General features: G+C 43.8%; 1 protein-coding gene across 1 annotated transcript in view; it reads left to right on the forward strand.

Moving 5' to 3' along the window:
* Window positions 1-19242, forward strand: part of golga4 (golgin A4) — a 66240-nt gene that overhangs the window by 39125 nt on the left and 7873 nt on the right. Inside the window, exons 17-21 of the mRNA XM_071409363.1 lie at window positions 182-357; window positions 6705-6835; window positions 7822-7911; window positions 12565-12654; window positions 13540-13615. Of these exons, the coding sequence (XP_071265464.1) occupies window positions 182-357; window positions 6705-6835; window positions 7822-7911; window positions 12565-12654; window positions 13540-13615 (563 nt within the window). The remainder of the gene's footprint in view (window positions 1-181; window positions 358-6704; window positions 6836-7821; window positions 7912-12564; window positions 12655-13539; window positions 13616-19242) is intronic.

The following is a 19242-nucleotide window of genomic DNA, read 5'->3' on the forward strand; positions in this document are numbered from 1 at the left end:
TGGGCATACTTTTCATCCAAACTTCCCAATGCTGCCCCCTATCCCAATGAAGTTAAAGTAGTCAGTTGAGGTCAGAAAATAAATGCTTTCATTGCCCTTTCTATTCATCCTTTTTGGTACTTCCTGTTTTTTCTTTCTCTATCCATACTGTATTTTAAATTATTCTCTCCCCATTGAACAGGCTTGAGGTCGAGGATCTGGAGATGAAGCAGAACTCGTCCCTAAAGCAGCTGATGAGGGAGTTCAACACACAGATGGCTTTGAAAGAACAGGAGATGACTGCTGCACTGAAGGAGACCATTGGTGAGAGGGAATCAGAGTTTTCTGACAAGCCATTGCATGATAAGACACTGGCAGGTATTACCATTGAAACTTTAAAAATATTAAGAAAGTCGCAGCTTTCTTTTTCTACAGTTCAGTTAGTTAGCACCTCAAGTTTTTCGGAAGTGTGTCTTACTACTTATGTTACTATCAATCAATCAATCAATTTTATTTTATATAGCCCTTCGTACATCAGCTAATATCTCGAAGTGCTGTACAGACACCCAGCCTAAAACCCCAAACAGCTAGTAATGCAGGTGTAGAAGCACGGTGGCTAGGAAAAACTCCCTAGAAAGGCCAAAACCTAGGAAGAAACCTAGAGAGGAACCAGGCTATGAGGGGTGGCCAGTCCTCTTCTGGCTGTGCCGGGTGGAGATTATAACAGAACTATGCCAAGATGTTCAAAAATGTTCATAAGTGACAAGCATGGTCAAATAATAATCATGAATAATTTTCAGTTGGCTTTTCATAGCCGATCATCAAGAGTTGAAAAACAACAGGTCTGGGACAGGTGGCGGTTCCATAACCGCAGGCAGAACAGCTGAAACTGGAATAGCAGCAAGGCCAGGCGGACTGGGGACAGCAAGGAGTCACCACGGGCGGCAGTCCCGACGCATGGTCCTAGGGCCCAGGTCCTCCGAGAGAAAGAAAGAGAGAAGGAGAAAATTAGAGAGAGCCAAGATTTTCAAAATGTTCATAAATGACAAGCATGGTCAAATAATAATCAGGAATAAATCTCAGTTGGCTTTTCATAGCCGATCATTAAGAGTTGAAAACAGCAGGTCTGGGACAGGTAGGGGTTCCGTAACCGCAGGCAGAACAGTTGAAACTGGAATAGCAGCAAGGCCAGGCGGACTGGGGACAGCAAGGTGTCATCATGCCCGGTAGTCCTGACGTATGGTCCTAGGGCTCAGGTTCTCAGAGAGAAAAAGAGAACGAGAGAATTAGAGAGAGCATACTTAAATTCACACAGGACACTGGATAAGACAGGAGAAGTACTCCAGGTAACCAACTGACCCTAGCCCCCCGACACATAAACTACTGCAGCATAAATACTGGAGGCTGAGACAGGAGCGGTCAGGAGACACTGTGGCCCCATCCGAAGAAACCCCCGGACAGGGCCAAACAGGAAGGATATAACCCCACCCACTTTGCCAAAGCACAGCCCCCGCACCACTAGAGGGAAATCCTCAACCACCAACTTACAATCCTGAGACAAGGCCGAGTATAGCCCACAAAGGTCTCCACCACAGCACAAACCAAGGGGGGGCGCCAACCCAGACAGGAAGATCACGTCAGTAACTCAACCCACTCAAGTGACGCACCCCTCCTAGGGACGGCATGAAAGAGCACCAGCAAGCCAGTGACTCAGCCCCTGTAACAGGGTTAGAGGCAGAGAATCCCAGTGGAGAGAGGGGAACTGGCCTGGCAGAGACAGCAAGGGCGGTTCGTTGCTCCAGAGCCTTTCCGTTCACCTTCACACTCCTGGGCCAGACTACACTCAATCATATGACCTACTGAAGAGATAAGTCTTCAGTAAAGACTTAAAGGTTGAGACCGAGTCTGCGTCTCTCACATGGGTAGGCAGACTGTTCCATAAAAATGGAGATCTATAGGAGAAAGCCCTGCCTCCCGCTGTTTGCTTAGAAATTCTAGGGACAATTAGGAGGCCTGCGTCTTGTGACCGTAGCGTACGTATTGGTATGTACGGCAGGACCAACTCTGAAAGATAGGTAGGAGCAAGCCCATGTAACGCTTTATAGGTTAACAGTAAAACCTTGAAATCAGCCCTTGCCTTAACAGGAAGCCAGTGTAGGGAAGCTAGCACTGGAGTAATATGATCAAATTTCTTGGTTCTAGTCAGGATTCTAGCAGCCGTATTTAGCACTAACTGAAGTTTATTTAGTGCTTTATCCGGGTAGCCGGAAAGTAGAGCATTGCAGTAGTCTAACCTAGAAGTAACAAATGCATGGATTAATTTTTCTGCATCATTTTTGGACAGAAAATTTCTGATTTTTGCAATGTTACGTAGATGGAAAAAAGCTGTCCTTGAAACAGTCTTGATATGTTCGTCAAAAGAGAGATCAGGGTCAAGAGTAACGCCGAGGTCCTTCACAGTTTTATTTGAGACGACTTTACAACCATCAAGATGAATTGTCAGATTTAACAGAAGATCTCTTTGTTTCTTGGGACCTAGAACAAGCATCTCTGTTTTGTCCGAGTTTAAAAGTAGAAAGTTTTCAGCCATCCACTTCCTTATGTCTGAAACACAGGCTTCTAGCGAGGGCAATTTTGGGGCTTCACCATGTTTCATTGAAATGTACAGCTGTGTGTCATCCGCATAGCAGTGAAAGTTAACATTATGTTTTCGAATAACATCCCCAAGAGGTAAAATATATAGTGAAAACAATAGTGGTCCTAAAACGGAACCTTGAGGAACACCGAAATGTACAGTTGATTTGTCAGAGGACAGACCATTCACAGAGACAAACTGATATCTTTCCGACAGGTAAGATCTAAACCAGGCCAGAACTTGTCCGTGTAGACCAATTTGGGTTTCCAGTCTCTCCAAAAGAATGTGGTGATCGATGGTGTCAAAGGCAGCACTAAGGTCTAGTAGCACGAGGACAGATGCAGAGCCTCGGTCTGACGCCATTAAAAGGTCATTTACCACCTTCACAAGTGCAGTCTCAGTGCTATGATGGGGTCTAAAACCAGACTGAAGCATTTCGTATACATTGTTTGTCTTCAGAAAGGCAGTGAGTTGCTGCGCAACAGCTTTTTCAAAAATTTTTGAGAGGAATGGAAGATTCGATATAGGCCGATAGTTTTTTATATTTTCCGGGTCAAGGTTTGGCTTTTTCAAGAGAGGCTTTATCACTGCCACTTTTAGTGAGTTTGGTACACATCCGGTGGATAGAGAGCTGTTTATTATGTTCAACATAGGAGGGCCAAGCACAGGAAGCAGCTCCTTCAGCAGTTTAGTAGGAATAGGATCCAGTATGCAGCTTGAAGGTTTAGAGGCCATGATTATTTTCATCATTGTGTCAAGAGATATAGTACTAAAACACTTAAGTGTCTCTCCCGATCCCAGGCCCTCGCAGAGCTGTGCAGATCCAGGACAGCTAAGCCCTGGAGGAATACGCAGATTCAAAGAGGAGTCCGTAATTTGCTTTCTAATGGTCATGATCTTTTCCTCAAAGAAGTTCATGAATTTATTACTGCTGAAGTGAAAGCCATCCTCTCTTGGGGAATGCTGCTTTTTAGTTAGTTTCGCAACAGTATCAAAAATAAATGTTGGATTGTTCTTATTTTCCTCGATTAAGTTGGAAAAGTAGGATGATCGAGCAGCAGTGAGGGCTCTTCGGTACTGCACGGTACTGTCTTTCCAAGCTAGTCGGAAGACTTCCAGTTTGGTGTGGCGCCATTTCCGTTCCAATTTCCTGGAAGCTTGCTTCAAAGCTCGGGTATTTTCTGTATACCAGGGAGCTAGTTTCTTATGACAAATGTTTTTCGTTTTTAGGGGTGCAACTGCATCTAGGGTATTGCGCAAGGTTAAATTGAGTTCCTCAGTTAGGTGGTTAACTGATTTTTGTCCTCTGACGTCCTTGGGTAGGCAGAAGGAGTCTGGAAGGGCATCAAGGAATTTTTGTGTTGTCTGAGAATTTATAGCACGACTTTTGATGCTCCTTGGTTGGGGTCTGAGCAGATTATTTGTTGCGATTGCAAACGTAATAAAATGGTGGTCCGATAGTCCAGGATTATGTGGAAAAACATTAAGATCTACAACATTTATTCCATGGGACAAAACTAGGTCCAGAGTATGACTGTGGCAGTGAGTAGGTCCAGAGACATGTTGGACAAAACCCACTGAGTCGATGATGGCTCCGAAAGACTTTTGGAGTGGGTCTGTGGACTTCTCCATGTGAATATTAAAATCACCAAAAATTAGAATATGATCTGCTATGACTACAAGGTCTGATAGGAATTCAGGAAACTCAGAGAGGAACGCTGTATATGGCCCAGGAGGCCTGTAAACAGTAGCTATAAAAAGTGAATGAGTAGGCTGCATAGATTTCATGACTAGAAGCTCAAAAGACGAAAACGCCATTTTTTTTTTTGTAAATTGAAATTTGCTATCGTAAATGTTAGCAACACCTCCGCCTTTGCGGGATGCACGGGGGATATGGTCACTAGTGTAACCAGGAGGTGAGGCCTCATTTAACACAGTAAATTCATCAGGCTTAAGCCATGTTTCAGTCAGGCCAATCACATCAAGATTATGATCAGTGATTAGTTCATTGACTATGACTGCCTTTGAAGTGAGGGATCTAACATTAAGTAACCCTATTTTGAGATGTGAGGTATCACGATCTCTTTCAATAATGGCAGGAATGGAGGAGGTCTTTATCCTAATAAGATTGCTAAGGCGAACACCGCCATGTTTAGTTTTGCCCAACCTAGGTCGAGGCACAGACACAGTCTCAATGGGTATGGCTGAGCTGACTACACTGACTGTGCTATTGGCAGACTCCACTAAGCTGGCAGGTTGGCTAACAGCCTGCTGCCTGGCCTGCACCCTATTTCATTGTGGGGCTAGAGGAGTTAGAGCCCTGTCTATGTTGGTAGATAAGATGAGAGCACCCCTCCAGCTAGGATGGAGTCCGTCACTCCTCAGCAGGTCAGGCTTGGTCCTGTTTGTGGGTGAGTCCCAGAAAGAGGGCCAATTATCTACAAATTCTATCTTTTGGGAGGGGCAGAAAACAGTTTTCAACCAGCGATTGAGTGCTGAGACTCTGCTGTAGAGCTCGTCACTCCCCCTAACTGGGAGGGGGCCAGAGACAATTACTCGATGCCGACACATCTTTCTAGCTGATTTACACGCTGAAGCTATGTTGCGCTTGGTGACCTCTGACTGTTTCATCCTAACATCGTTGGTGCCGACGTGGATAACAATATCTCTATACTCTCTACACTCGCCAGATTTAGCTTTAGCCAGCACCATCTTTAGATTAGCCTTAACGTCGGTAGCCCTGCCCCCTGGTAAACAGTGTATGATCGCTGGGTGATTCGCTTTAAGTCTAATACTGCGGGTAATGGAGTCGCCAATGACTAGGGTTTTCAATTTGTCAGAGCTAATGGTGGGAGCCTTCGGCGTCTCAGACCCCGTAACGGGAGGAGTAGAGACAAGAGAAGACTCAGACTCAGACTCCGACTCGCTACATAATGGGGAGAACCGGTTGAAAGTTTCTGTCGGCTGAATGAGCGACACCGGTTGAGCATTCCAACAGCATTTCCCTCCAGAAGCCATGAGAAAGTTGTCCGGCTGCGGGGACTGTGCGGGGGGATTTATACTAACGTTACTATCTGTACTTACTGGTGGCACAGACGCTGTTTCTTCCTTTCCTACACTGAAATTACCCTTGCCTAACGATTGCGTCTGAAGCTGGGCTTGTAGCACAGCTATTCTCGCCGTAAGGCGATCGTTCTCCTGTATATTATGAGTACAGCGACTGCAATTAGAAGACATCATGTTAATGTTACTACTTAGCTTCGGCTGTTGAAGGTGTTGACGAACCATGTCCAGATAAAGCGTCCGGAGTGAAAAAGTTGAATGAGGGAAAAAAGTTGCGATGGAAAAACTAAAAATATAAACGGTAATTAAAAACAAAAACAAAACAAAAAACGTAAAGTTGTCAGCTAGCAAAGTAAAGTAAAGTTGGCAGCAAAACGCACAGCAACAAAACGCACAGCAACACGTCTGCAGATTCAACAGGAAGTGACGCAGATGGAAGACTGTCAATGCCCAAAACACTGAAAAGAATATGCACATATGAAGTCATTATATGTTATAAATGAATTTGTTTTGTGTGACTAAAATGGTTTACGGTGTTAGTTTATAGTCTAAACCATCCTCTCAAACTTCACCAATGCAAATTCTTCACTGTTTGATCATTTGTCATGGAATCCACATAAATGAATGTGTAATTGGTCCTTGTAGTATTCATTTGAAGTGTTTCCAATAGAGAAAATGAAATGAGTTTTAAAGATGAGTGACTTTTTAGACAGAGAACAATAGGGGTGAAACGGAGTTGGGAGATGATTGAATTAGGAAACTGTCTCTGTCTGAAAGAATCACCATATGTTTTCACTGTAGTCCAGTCATTAACACTGCATTCCAAAACGGAAGTGAGTGACTGGTTTGTAATATGTGAACTTCAAGGTCTACTACGTGCTTTGTTTCTTGGCCCGTATTCAAAAACTGTCTGAGTACTGAATCTGATCTAGTATCAGGTCTGCCCATTTAATCATATTCTGTATAACCTAAAAGGCCAAACTGATCCTATATCAGAACTCTTTCTCCTCTCTTCTCTTCCAATCAGGGAAGGCCCAGAGCGTGGAGGTGGAGCTTATGGACAGCCATCAGGAAGAGACCAATCAGCTGCAGAAGGTGATCGCCCAGAAAGATGATGACTTAAACAGAACAGTCCATCGATATGAGCAGGTCCTGCAGGTACAGTACTGTATGAATGAATAGCACATGAATGTGTCTCTCACACTTGTAATAACCTATACTACTAAACTCTATCAATATGTAAATACATAGCAGTTCCTATGTAACTACAAATATATTACTACAGCTATATTTTAAAGTAAAGGGTTATATTAATTGACATTTATCATTACAGACAGACTGACTGGTTTGCTTTTAGAAAGTAGTTTACAAGTATGATTTACTGGTCCAACATTGGGTCTGTTTTCCTCAGAAGAATTTGTCCACTTGTGTTTTGTTTCCATGCCGTGATTCTAATAGTATTGTGATACTGGTCAGTAGTCCATACACTCCTATCAGTTCCTGACATATTTTTCAACTTTGAGCTTTATAAGAAAAGGACTCCACCCATCATCAGGAAACTATTACTGACATGGAACCTCCTCCCTTCAATCAGTCCCCCAGAGAACTCAGCTAAATGACAGATACCTTCTGGCTGTAGTGTCTGCTGAATGATTTACATTAAAGACTACTAGACTAAATGTGTGTGTTTGTGTGTGTGTCTACCTTCTGACAGTCTGTTAAGTGATTTACATTTGAAACTAGACTAAATGACTATAGAGGGATAGTCTGCTCTGCTCAGTTAAGTAAACTACAATAAAAGCTGTCTTCTCTCATTCATCACTGTCTCCAGACATAATGAAAGTAGGGAGGCCTTAAGTAGAGTAGCACTTGGTATTTGACTGACTGACAATACTGTGTAGTTGTGATATCAGACTATACAGAGATGAAATACACACTGAAGAAAGGCTTTTAGCTGAAATGTTTGTGTGCTGATCAAATAAATGTAAGTACCCCCCCCCCCCAAAGGCAGGCAAAATACATATAAATACAAGAAAAAAATGGGGGAAAGTTATTTGAAAGTACTGTACTTTTTGAGTACAGACCTACTGTATTTTCGAAGAAAGGAAATGACTGGGCCGTGGTTGTCCTGTTCTTCCCGGCAGAGTCGAGAGGTGGAGATGGGGGACAGAGTGTGGCAGGTACAGAAAGAGCTGGAGGACCTGCAGGCAAGGACCCACAGCGGCAGTGGAGAGGTACGGTATCTCAGTTCATACTGTCCATGTTTATTGGGAGCAGCACAGGGTGAAGCTAGGAGTAGGGGTTAAAACTTTTAAACAAATTGGCATCCTTGATGTTAAGGGGAAAAAATCACAAAATTAAAATCACAGTGCAGTTATTACAAAACTACCACTAACAAGTCCTGATCATCATCATCAACATAAAGGGGGAAATAAAAATGAAACAAATACCTAACACAACAATGCTGTAACATTAGGAGGAGAAAAATATATTTTTAGCTACTTTATAATGAGGGAGAGTGAGCGGCTCGAAGCAGAGCAGCAGCTCCTGTGAGTGACGCATGGAGGGAGAGAGAGATGGAAACCAAGTCGACTCGCGCTGGTAGACTAACTTATTGCTAGTTATGTATCATCTCATCTGATTACATAGTACTGGCCTTGACTGCATCAACCCAAGAGTAGTTAAGCTAGCTAGCTAATGTTAGCTAGGCTAGTTGAGACTACATAACTTGAACTGTGCACTTCCTCCCCTTCCGAATCCTACAGTAAATAACAACAAGTCCATTCGGATTATTAAGTAATGTTGGCTTTTGGGGTTGTAGCATGTCCTTCTCATTTAACTTTTAGTTAGATATCGCCTAATAGCTTGCCACACAGAGGCTCTAGCTCTGACTATAGCCTAGTGCCGGTTTGATGACTTGTGATTGGATGACAACAACAAGCTACACGAGCCACTCTTGTGAAAAGCAAGAGCACCAGCAGCATAAATTCTATAATTTTCTCTCTGCAGGAAGCGCGATGTAGACCATCTGCATTGTGAATTCATGTGGAATTTTATGCATTTTCTTCTTGTTTTGATGGAAAACCAATAACAAAATATCAGTTTAAACATTAAGAAAATGTTCCATTTGTCACATCCCTAGCGAGGAGCACAACTAGCGGCACAGGGTTAGCCACAGAGCAGTTTGGGAATTAACTGCCACCACCCACTAGCTGCTTGACTCGCTCCTGCCAGATTTCTCCCGTCAGCCCTGAGATTCAAAACGGCAGCCTGTCTGGCGGTGGGAAGATACCACAGATATGGCAACCTCTTTTGACATCCTGTGTGCGGGGGTAAATTAAATACAGTATGAATAAACCGGTAAACCTGTAGCGATGGGGTGGCGGTAGCCTCAAAGTTAAGAGAGGAGGGCCAGTAACCAGTGCACTACTGGCCCTCCTCTCTTAACTTTGAGGCTACCGCCACCCCATCGCTACAGGTTTACCGGTTTATTCATACTGTATTTAATTTACCCCCGCACACAGGATGTCAAAAGAGGTTGCCATATCTGTGGTATCTTCCCACCGACAGACTGTGTGTCTCAAATCGCACCTTATTCCCTATTTTTAGTGCACTACTTTTGCCTAGAGCATTCTATGCCCTGATCAAAAGTAGTGCACTATAAAGGGAATAGGTTGACTTTTGGGAAACCCATACAGCCCTGGAGGCTTCGCTTGGCTGGATGACATATAGAATGCGATTCTGTTGAAGCAATACATTAATACAGCTTCCTGCTCATCCCGCTCACAAAAGAGACTCACACACACACACACCTCTGCACAAATGGTCATTTTTCTTGATCCTGCCTCTCTGTGGGCCTGTATTTGAAACACCTATGTGTCTGATGGAGGAAAGATTACCGGTTCAGTGTGGAAAGCCAAGCAAAACCAAACCCCAGACGTGGGCCTTGTGTCTATATACAGTGGGGAGAACAAGTATTTGATACACTGACGATTTTGCAGGTTTTCCTACTTACAAAGCATGTTGAGGTCTGTAATTGTTATCATAGGTACACTTCAACTGTGAGAGACGGAATCTAAAACAAAAATCCAGAAAATCACATTGTATGATTTTTAAGTAATTAATTGGCATTTTATTGCATGACATAAGTATTTGATACATCAGAAAAGCAGAACTTAATATTTGGTACAGAAACCTTAGTTTGCAATTACAGAGATCATACGTTTCCTGTAGTTCTTGACCAGGTTTGCACACACTGCAGCAGGGATTTTGGCCCACTCCTCCATACAGACCTTCTCCAGATCCTTCAGGTTTCGGGGCTGTCGCTGGGCAATACGGACTTTCAGCTCCCTCCAAAGATTTTCTATTGGGTTCAGGTCTGGAGACTGGCTAGGCCACTCCAGGACCTTGAGATGCTTCTTACGGAGCCACTCCTTAGTTGCCCTGGCTGTGTGTTTCGGGTCGTTGTCATGCTGGAAGACCCAGCCACGACCCATCTTCAATGCTCTTACTGAGGGAAGGAGGTTGTTGGCCAAGATCTCGCGATCCATGGCCCCATCCATCCTCCCCTCAATACGGTGCAGTCGTCCTGTCCCCTTTGCAGAAAAGCATCCCCAAAGAATGATGTTTCCACCTCCATGCTTCACGGTTGGGATGGTGTTCTTGGGGTTGTACTCATCCTTCTTCTTCCTCCAAACACGGCGAGTGGAGTTTAGACCAAAAAGCTCTATTTTTGTCTCATCAGACCACATGACCTTCTCCCATTCCTCCTCTGGATCATCCAAATGGTCATTGGCAAACTTCAGACGGGCCTGGACATGCGCTGGCTTGAGCAGGGGGACCTTGCGTGTGCTGCAGGATTTTAATCCATGACGGCGTAGTGTGGTACTAATGGTTTTCATTGAGACTGTGGTCCCAGCTCTCTTCAGGTCATTGACCAGGTCCTGCCGTGTAGTTCTGGGCTGATCCCTCACCTTCCCCATGATCATTGATGCCCCACGAGGTGAGATCTTGCATGGAGCCCCAGACCGAGGGTGATTGACCGTCATCTTCAACTTCTTCCATTTTCTAATAATTGCGCCAACAGTTGTTGCCTTCTCACCAAGCTGCTTGCCTATTGTCCTGTAGCCCATCCCAGCCTTGTTCAGGTCTACAATTTTATCCCTGATGTCCTTACACAGCTCTCTGGTCTTGGCCATTGTGGAGAGGTTGGAGTCTGTTTGATTGAGTGTGTGGACAGGTGTCTTTTATACAGGTAACGAGTTCAAACAGGTGCAGTTAATACAGGTAATGAGTGGAGAACAGGAGGGCTTCTTAAAGAAAAACTAACAGGTCTGTGAGAGCCGGAATTCTTACTGGTTGGTAGGTGATCAAATACTTATGTCATGCAATAAAATGCAAATTAATTACTTAAAAATCATACAATGTGATTTTCTGGATTTTTGTTTTAGATTCCGTCTCTCACAGTTGAAGTGTACCTATGATAAAAAGTACAGACCTCTACATGCTTTGTAAGTAGGAAAACCTGCAAAATCGGCAGTGTATCAAATACTTGTTCTCCCCACTGTATATATATATATATATATATATGTATGTGTGTGTGTATAATTATTTATTTTTCCAAAAGTTCAGAGTTTTTACGAGCTTAACAGTTAGTCAGCTATCTTCTGGTTTGTTGTGGAGTAAAAATGTGTTTGTCTGTGTGTGTTAACAACAGGAGCCCCACTTTAAAGACCTGAGACGTTCAAGGCAATTGTCAAAGCGTGTGGCTTACACATTTTGCTGTAATCAGGCGATAGGTTCTTTGAGTGAGGTGGCTGGTCTCCAGAGCTAGCTGGATGATCTGAGGATTTCTTGAATCAGACTGGGTAGTGTTCGCTTTTGGAAAACGGGTTTAAGAGGCAGTACACCCCCCCTTTGTTCCTCCATCCAGACCTGTGTTCCAATACTATTCAAAATACTGCCTGGCGTGCCAGATGGGCTGAGGTTTTGTGACTATTCTATTGGTTCCTTTTCGCCAGGCAAGCTCAATCAAGCCCAGATAAAGTATGTGAATGTTAAATATTATTCGAACCCAGGTCTGGTACACACATTCCACCCTCCATCCCTGTTCCCAGTTAATCTATGTGTCACAAATGGCACTCTATTCCCTATAAGTAGTGCTCTATATGTGTAATAGGGTGCTATTTGGGACGCAGTCATTCTCTGGACGGCAGATGTATGCTTTAGAAAGGACAGGGATCTAGAGAGAGAGGTAGAAAGGCAGGAGGAGAGAGGAGAGAGGGGGGAGGAGAGGGCGAATTAATACTCATGTGTTGTTGTGTAGAGAGACCCTCAGACTAACACCCACGCTCAGTCACACATACACATACACACGCCAGAACACATTCACCACATCACACACACACTCTACACAAAGAAATGATCAGCTTGCACGCACACCTACACAGGACACACTCCCCCGTACACACACAATGAAGTGCAGCTCTTTTCTCGTTCACCTCGCTGTTGCATATTTCCAAGCTGATGTAATGTCTTTGTGGGGATTGTATGGGGTTACACTCAGGAAGGACTACCCTTATTCAGGGCCTCAACAGGCCACTCTCTACTCATGTAGATGTCAGGTCAGTCGCTCTGTCTCCATGCTTTACAGACGCTGTGAAATAGAGCACTCACCTGATGCTCTTATAAAAGTGACATTTATTTTATTTCTCCATCTTTCAGGTAAATCACATTGAGATTGGAATATCTGTTCAAGAGAGCTCTGAAACAATGTTCAAACCATTTTCCCATTTAGGAGGAACGTCCAAAACTAGAACTACAGTTTCTTTGTCTCTATTGATTTGATGCTCATGTCTGTTATTGATGATTGTGTTGTATTGGTTCAGATGGGTGTGGAGGAGCTGCAGGCCCAGCTAGCTGAGAAGACCACCCTGCTGAGTGAGGCCAGGCTGAAGGAGCAGCAGTTTGTCGACAGGGTGAGTGTCACAGGTGGTGCCAGGCATAACCGTACTCTTCTGGCATGGATGTTTTTTTGTTCTTTCTTTTATTTATTTTTTGTCATTTAGCAGACGCTCTTATCCAGCTCTTATTAGGGTTCAGTGCCTTGCTCAAGTGCACATCGACAGATGTTTCACCTAGTCGGCTCGGGGATTCAAACCAGCAACCTTTTGGTTACTGGCACAACACTCTTAACCGCTAGGCTGCCTTTCCATTATGGTTCCAGCAACTATGATGATGTTATATGGCCAGCACAGTACAGCTTGGCTCGACTATGCTCAGCTTGGCTCAGTAGTGGGAAAAGGGCATCAGTTGACCTTGGTCTTTCAGTCTCTGTCTCTCTACGGTACAGTACATCCCTCATTCCACACCACTGTATTCCTCTCTTCCTTTCCAGGACTCTTTCACCCTCCGGCCATCCTATCTGACTGTTAGTCTATCTTTTTGGATTAAGTTCATTACATGGAACATCTGTTTATTCTTGCTGTAACCTTATAAACAATTACCCTGCCCCTTCCCACTGTTTCTCACACACACACACACACACACACACACACACACACACACACACACACACACTGTTTCTCTCACACATTTTGTGGACAGATCGTTCTCCAAATAAACTAACCCCTGGATGACCATATTTATCTCCCACAAACTGTTCAGTATAAGTCATTTTAAAGGAACACAACCACTTGAATAAAATGGTAACACTTTACTAAGCCTGTAGGTATGACACTTCATAACTTGTTATAAGCATGTATAATGCTTTACACCTGCAGACTTTAATTAAAGTGTTCCCAAAAAAGGAATCCCTTTTTGTTGATTTTGTGCTTTTTTCTAATGTAATTTTCCCCTTCTAGATCCACTCACTAGAGGACAAAATGAGATGTGTCCACAAGAACTCAGTGTTGACTCATATGGGGAGCACGTTCAAAGGTAATGTAAACTTAAACATCTATATTTAAGTAATAAGGCCCGAGGAGATGTGGTATATGGCCAATATACCACGACTAGGGGCTGTTCTTAGGCACAACGCAAAGCAGGGTGCCTGGACACAGCCCTTAGCCGTGGTATATTGGCCATATATCACAAGCCCCCGATGTGCCTTATTGCTGTTGTAAACTGGTTATCAATGTAATTAGAGCAGTAAAAATAAATGTTTTGCCATACCGGTCTGCTATACCATGGCTGTCAGCCAATCAGCATTCAGGGCTTGAATCACCCAGTTTATAATAACATTTATATAAAAAATCTATACTACTTTAAATTAAGGCATCTATATAACAGAGGAATTCTTTCCTCTGTTCCAATGCCCCAGGGCAGTGATTGGGGACATTGCCCTGTGTAGGGTGCCATCTTTTGGATGGGACGTTAAACGGATCTCCTGACTCTGTGTTCACTTTTCGTAAGAGTAGGGACGTTAACCCCGGTGTCCTGGCTAAATTCCCAATCGGCCCTCGTACAATCATGGCCACCTAATCATCCCCAGATTCCAATTGGCTCATTCATACCTCTTCTCTAACCCCTGTAACTATTCCCCAGGTCGAACTATAAATAAGAATGTGTTCTCAGTCAACTTACCTGGTAAAAAAAAAGACACTACATGACCAAAAGTATGTGAACATCTGCTCGTCAAACATCTCAATCCAAAATTATGGGCATTAATATGGAGTTGGTCCCCCCTTTGCTGCTATAACAGCCTCCACTCTTCAGTGAAGGCTTTCCACTAGATGTTGGAACATTGCTGAGGGGACTTTCTTTCATTCAGCCATAAGAGCATTAGTGCGGTCGGGCACTGATGTTGGGTGATTAGGCCTGGCTCGCAATCGACTTTCCAATTCATCCCAAAGGTGTTCGATGGGGTTGAGGTTAGGGCTCTGTTCAGGCCAGTCAAGTTCTTCCACACTGATCTCGACAAACCATTTCTGTACGGACCTTGCTTTGTGCACGGTGGTATTGTCATGCTGAAGCAGCAAAGGGCCTTCCACAAAGTTGGAGGCACAGAATCAACAAGAATGTCATTGTATGCTGTAGCGTTAAGATTTCTCTTCATTGGAAATAAGGAGCCCGAACCATGAAAAACAGCCCCAGACCATTTTTAATCCTCCACCAAACTTTACAGTTGCCATTTTCGTTATGTGTCTTATTTTTCACACCCGTACAGCATACAGATAGATACAGAGAATCTGTCACAGTGCGAGAGCTGCTGCTGCAGCATCTCAAATGGCAACAGAAGGCGGGCTTCATCAGCATGTCACACACCACTTTGCAATGAGCTGGAGGCAGTAGGCTATGCATTTTGAAAACATACTTCATTGTTTGAAACCTGCACGTTTTAATACATATGAGGCATGTCTTACCTTGCTTTAAAGTAGCCTATTAGATGTCCTCTTTTTCTCAATTTCTAATGGATATTTTCATCACTGTCACATGAACCTGCGGTGCCCTTTTGACAACAGTGTTTTCCAGCTATTTGCATTATGGAATGAACATTCACGCGTGTCCTATTGCCTTGTCTGCTTATAATGTGAAGAAATACTTGTTTATCAACATTTTAAGCTTAACATTCTGATATGTTGCATCAGACTCATTGCTTTTTAATGTTTTTTTTATGTAGCCTAGGCCTCGTTGTTGTATTCATTTGGACTCTGTCTTCCCACAACTGTCCTAGAGTCTGTTTGGAACAGGCTGTTTCTCAACAAGCTGACCAATATAATAGGTAAACTTTTCTACTATGGGGGATGGTAGATTGACATAGCCAAGATGAGTATCGAACAGCACTAGCCTGAGGAAAGTAAATGTGGCAGTTATTCTAACATGTTTGATGTGCACATCAGAGTTTGGTAAGAAGGACGCACATCGTTGCATCCTCGACTTGTATGTTCTGTTAATATGAATTACCATAATCTAAATGTGATGTCTGTCGTTCTGAGTACCGTGGGTGGACACCCTAATCAGGTTATGACCCAGTTTATGTGGGTCCTACAGATTTCTCAAATGTCCGGTAAATTAAAATGTTGCCGGTGAAATGTCCAGCGCCACATATTCCATATGGAAACCTTGTTATGAATTGATGTCATATGCCAATGGAAGGGCAGGAAATGCACCTGTCTTCCTTATTTAGGAGATAAATGTAAACATGTTCAAGCCAGTCTAAACTAAACGATGCCAGAGACTGGGCATGTTATTGATTGTAGGAATATGTGCTGCGTGTGAGCGATAGTTTGACTTGTAGGCCTAGGTCCACACATGTAATCCCAGCTGTGCTGCTGACTCTGTGGGAGAATAGTACCTCTAACATCACTGCTATTAATCTGTCAAGTCAATCTGTGAACACACACACACGGCACGCACCGTTGAACATGGATAAAAAACATGTGACATGGGACGCAGGGGTTTTGAGAGAGGGTGTGGAGGAGAGGAGAGGGGAGGACAGGGTAGAGGAAGGCGGGACTGTCAAACTAAATTCTAGCCTCTTCATGGACCTTTCCTGCTGGCGTAATAAAGGAAATCGGCTGTCGGAAGGGAAAGTGGGACGAGGAGGAGGTGTGGAACCGGGTGAAAATTCATCCCAGGACATAATGGCTTTTGCAGGCTACAGTCTTGTTTCCCACGCAAAAACCCCTAACGCACAGCAGCACAGCACACGGCCTCCCTGGCCTCTCCCCGTGCCTCCTGGCCTGAAGTTTCACCGCTCAATTTCAAACGCTCTCTCCAACCCGAGACACCTGTGGTCCTCTCTTTTTGGCCTCCGTGTTTGAACAACCCTCTTGGCCAGGTCACATCCTAACCTCTCCCCTTTGCATACACCATGACTTTATATTCCATAGCTTCTCTATTCTAGCTGCAGAGAAGCCTGCTGGTCCAGTGACTCACTCACACCACTGTTGACGGCCTTGGCATATATTAACACCATCTAAATATGGCTTCTGCTGTCTTGACCACTGTGAAAACCTGATAACACCACTGAGCTGAGCTGTACTCAGTCATAGTTGTTGGTAATGTGCTAAAAAGGAACAATGTGAAAACAATTTCCAAGCCATTATAGGTAGTTTATAAACCACCTTAGAGTAACGGCTCCTGGTCAAGAGGTTAATGAGGAGTGGTTCCAGGTAGAGGGACTCGCCGCTATGTTGTGTAGGGTGGGACCTCAGCCCCCTGTTTTAGTGTTACTCTTCTGTGGGTTCAGCTGGGGTACCCTGCCCAGGGCCTGGAGGTCAGGAGGACAGAGGGCTCAAAGGATTTATTAGCCAGGCCGTTTCTCCACGCCTGATGATCAAAGACTAGTTTGCGCTACCTCTTCTTTCTCTTCATCACTCCTTTCTTTCCCTACCTTTCCCTTTCCTAACCCTTTACCTTTCAACCTCAAGGCCATCTCTATCGTGTTCAGATGCACACCCTTCACTGGCCCCAACATCTCTATGGAACATGTTGTCCTTATAGAGGAAATGCTTTGCACAGCTCCAAGTTGTTACACACACACACACACACACACACACATATATATATATATATATATATATATATATATATATATATATATATATATATATATATATATATATATATATATATATATATATATATATACAGTGGGGAGAACAAGTATTTGATACACTGCCGATTTTGCAGGTTTTCCTACTTACAAAGCATGTAGAGGTCTGTAATTTTTATCATAGGTACACTTCAACTGTGAGAGACGGAATCTAAAACAAAAATCCAGAAAATCACATTGTATGATTTTTAAGTAATTCATTTGCATTTTATTGCATGACATAAGTATTTGATCACCTACCAACCAGTAAGAATTCCGGCTCTCACAGACCTGTTCGTTTTTCTTTAAGAAGCCCTCCTGTTCTCCACTCATTACCTGTATTAACTGCACCTGTTTGAACTCGTTACCTGTATAAAAGACACCTGTCCACACACTCAATCAAACAGACTCCAACCTCTCCACAATGGCCAAGACCAGAGAGCTGTGTAAGGACATCAGGGATAAAATTGTAGACCTGCACAAGGCTGGGATGGGCTACAGGACAATAGGCAAGCAGCTTGGTGAGAAGGCAACAACTGTTGGCGCAATTATTAGAAAATAGAAGAAAATAGAAGAAGTTCAAGATGATGGTCAATCACCCTCGGTCTGGGGCTCCATGCAAGATCTCACCTCGTGGGGCATCAATGATCATGAGGAAGGTGAGGGATCAGCCCAGAACTACACGGCAGGACCTGGTCAATGACCTGAAGAGAGCTGGGACCACAGTCTCAAAGAAAACCATTAGTAACACACTACGCCGTCATGGATTAAAATCCTGCAGCGCACACAAGGTCCCCCTGCTCAAGCAGGCGGATGTCCAGGCCCGTCTGAAGTTTGCCAATGACCATCTGGATGATCCAGAGGAGGAATGGGAGAAGGTCATGTGGTCTGATGATTCAAAAATAGAGCTTTTTGGTCTAAACTCCACTCGCCGTGTTTGGAGGAAGAAGAAGGATGAGTACAACCCCAAGAACACCATCCCAACCGTGAAGCATGGAGGTGGAAACATCATTCTTTGGGGATGCTTTTCTGCAAAGGGGACAGGACGACTGCACCGTATTGAGGGGAGGATGGATGGGGCCATGTATTGCGAGATCTTAGCCAACAACCTCCTTCCCTCAGTAAGAGCATTGATGATGGGTCGTGGCTGGGTCTTCCAGTATGACAACGACCCGAAACACACAGCCAGGGCAACTAAGGAGTGGCTCCGTAAGAAGTATCTCAAGGTCCTGGAGTGGCCTAGCCAGTCTCCAGACCTGAACCCAATAGAAAATCTTTGGAGGGAGCTGAAAGTCCGTATTGCCCAGCGACAGCCCCGAAACCTGAAGGATCTGGAGAAGGTCTGTATGGAGGAGTGGGCCAAAATCCCTGCTGCAGTGTGTGCAAACCTGGTCAAGAACTACAGGAAACGTATGATCTCTGTAATTGCAAACAAAGGATTCTGTACCAAATATTAAGTTCTGCTTTTCTGATGTATCAAATACTTATGTCATGCAATAAAATGCTAATTAATTACTTAAAAATCATACAATGTGATTTTCGGGATTTTTGTTTTAGATTCCGTCTCTCACAGTTGAAGTGTACCTATGATAAAAATTACAGACCTCTACATGCTTTGTAAGTAGGAAAATCGGCAAAATCGGCAGTGTATCAAATACTTGTTCTCCCCACTGTATATATATATATATATATATACACTGCTCAAAAAAATAAAGGGAACACTTAAACAACACAATGTAACTCCAAGTCAATCGCACTTCTATGAAATCAAACTGTCCACTTAGGAAGCAACACTGATTGACAATAAATTTCACATGCTGTTGTGCAAATGGAATAGACAAAAGGTGGAAATTATAGGCAATTAGCAAGACACCCCCAAAAAAGGAGTGATTCTGCAGGTGGTGACCACAGACCACTTCTCAGTTCCTATGCTTCCTGGCTGATGTTTTGGTCACTTTTGAATGCTGGCGGTGCTCTCACTCTAGTGGTAGCATGAGACGGAGTCTACAACCCACACAAGTGGCTCAGG

Source organism: Salvelinus alpinus, chromosome 7, assembly GCF_045679555.1.
Source record: "Salvelinus alpinus chromosome 7, SLU_Salpinus.1, whole genome shotgun sequence".
NCBI lineage: Eukaryota > Metazoa > Chordata > Actinopteri > Salmoniformes > Salmonidae > Salvelinus > Salvelinus alpinus.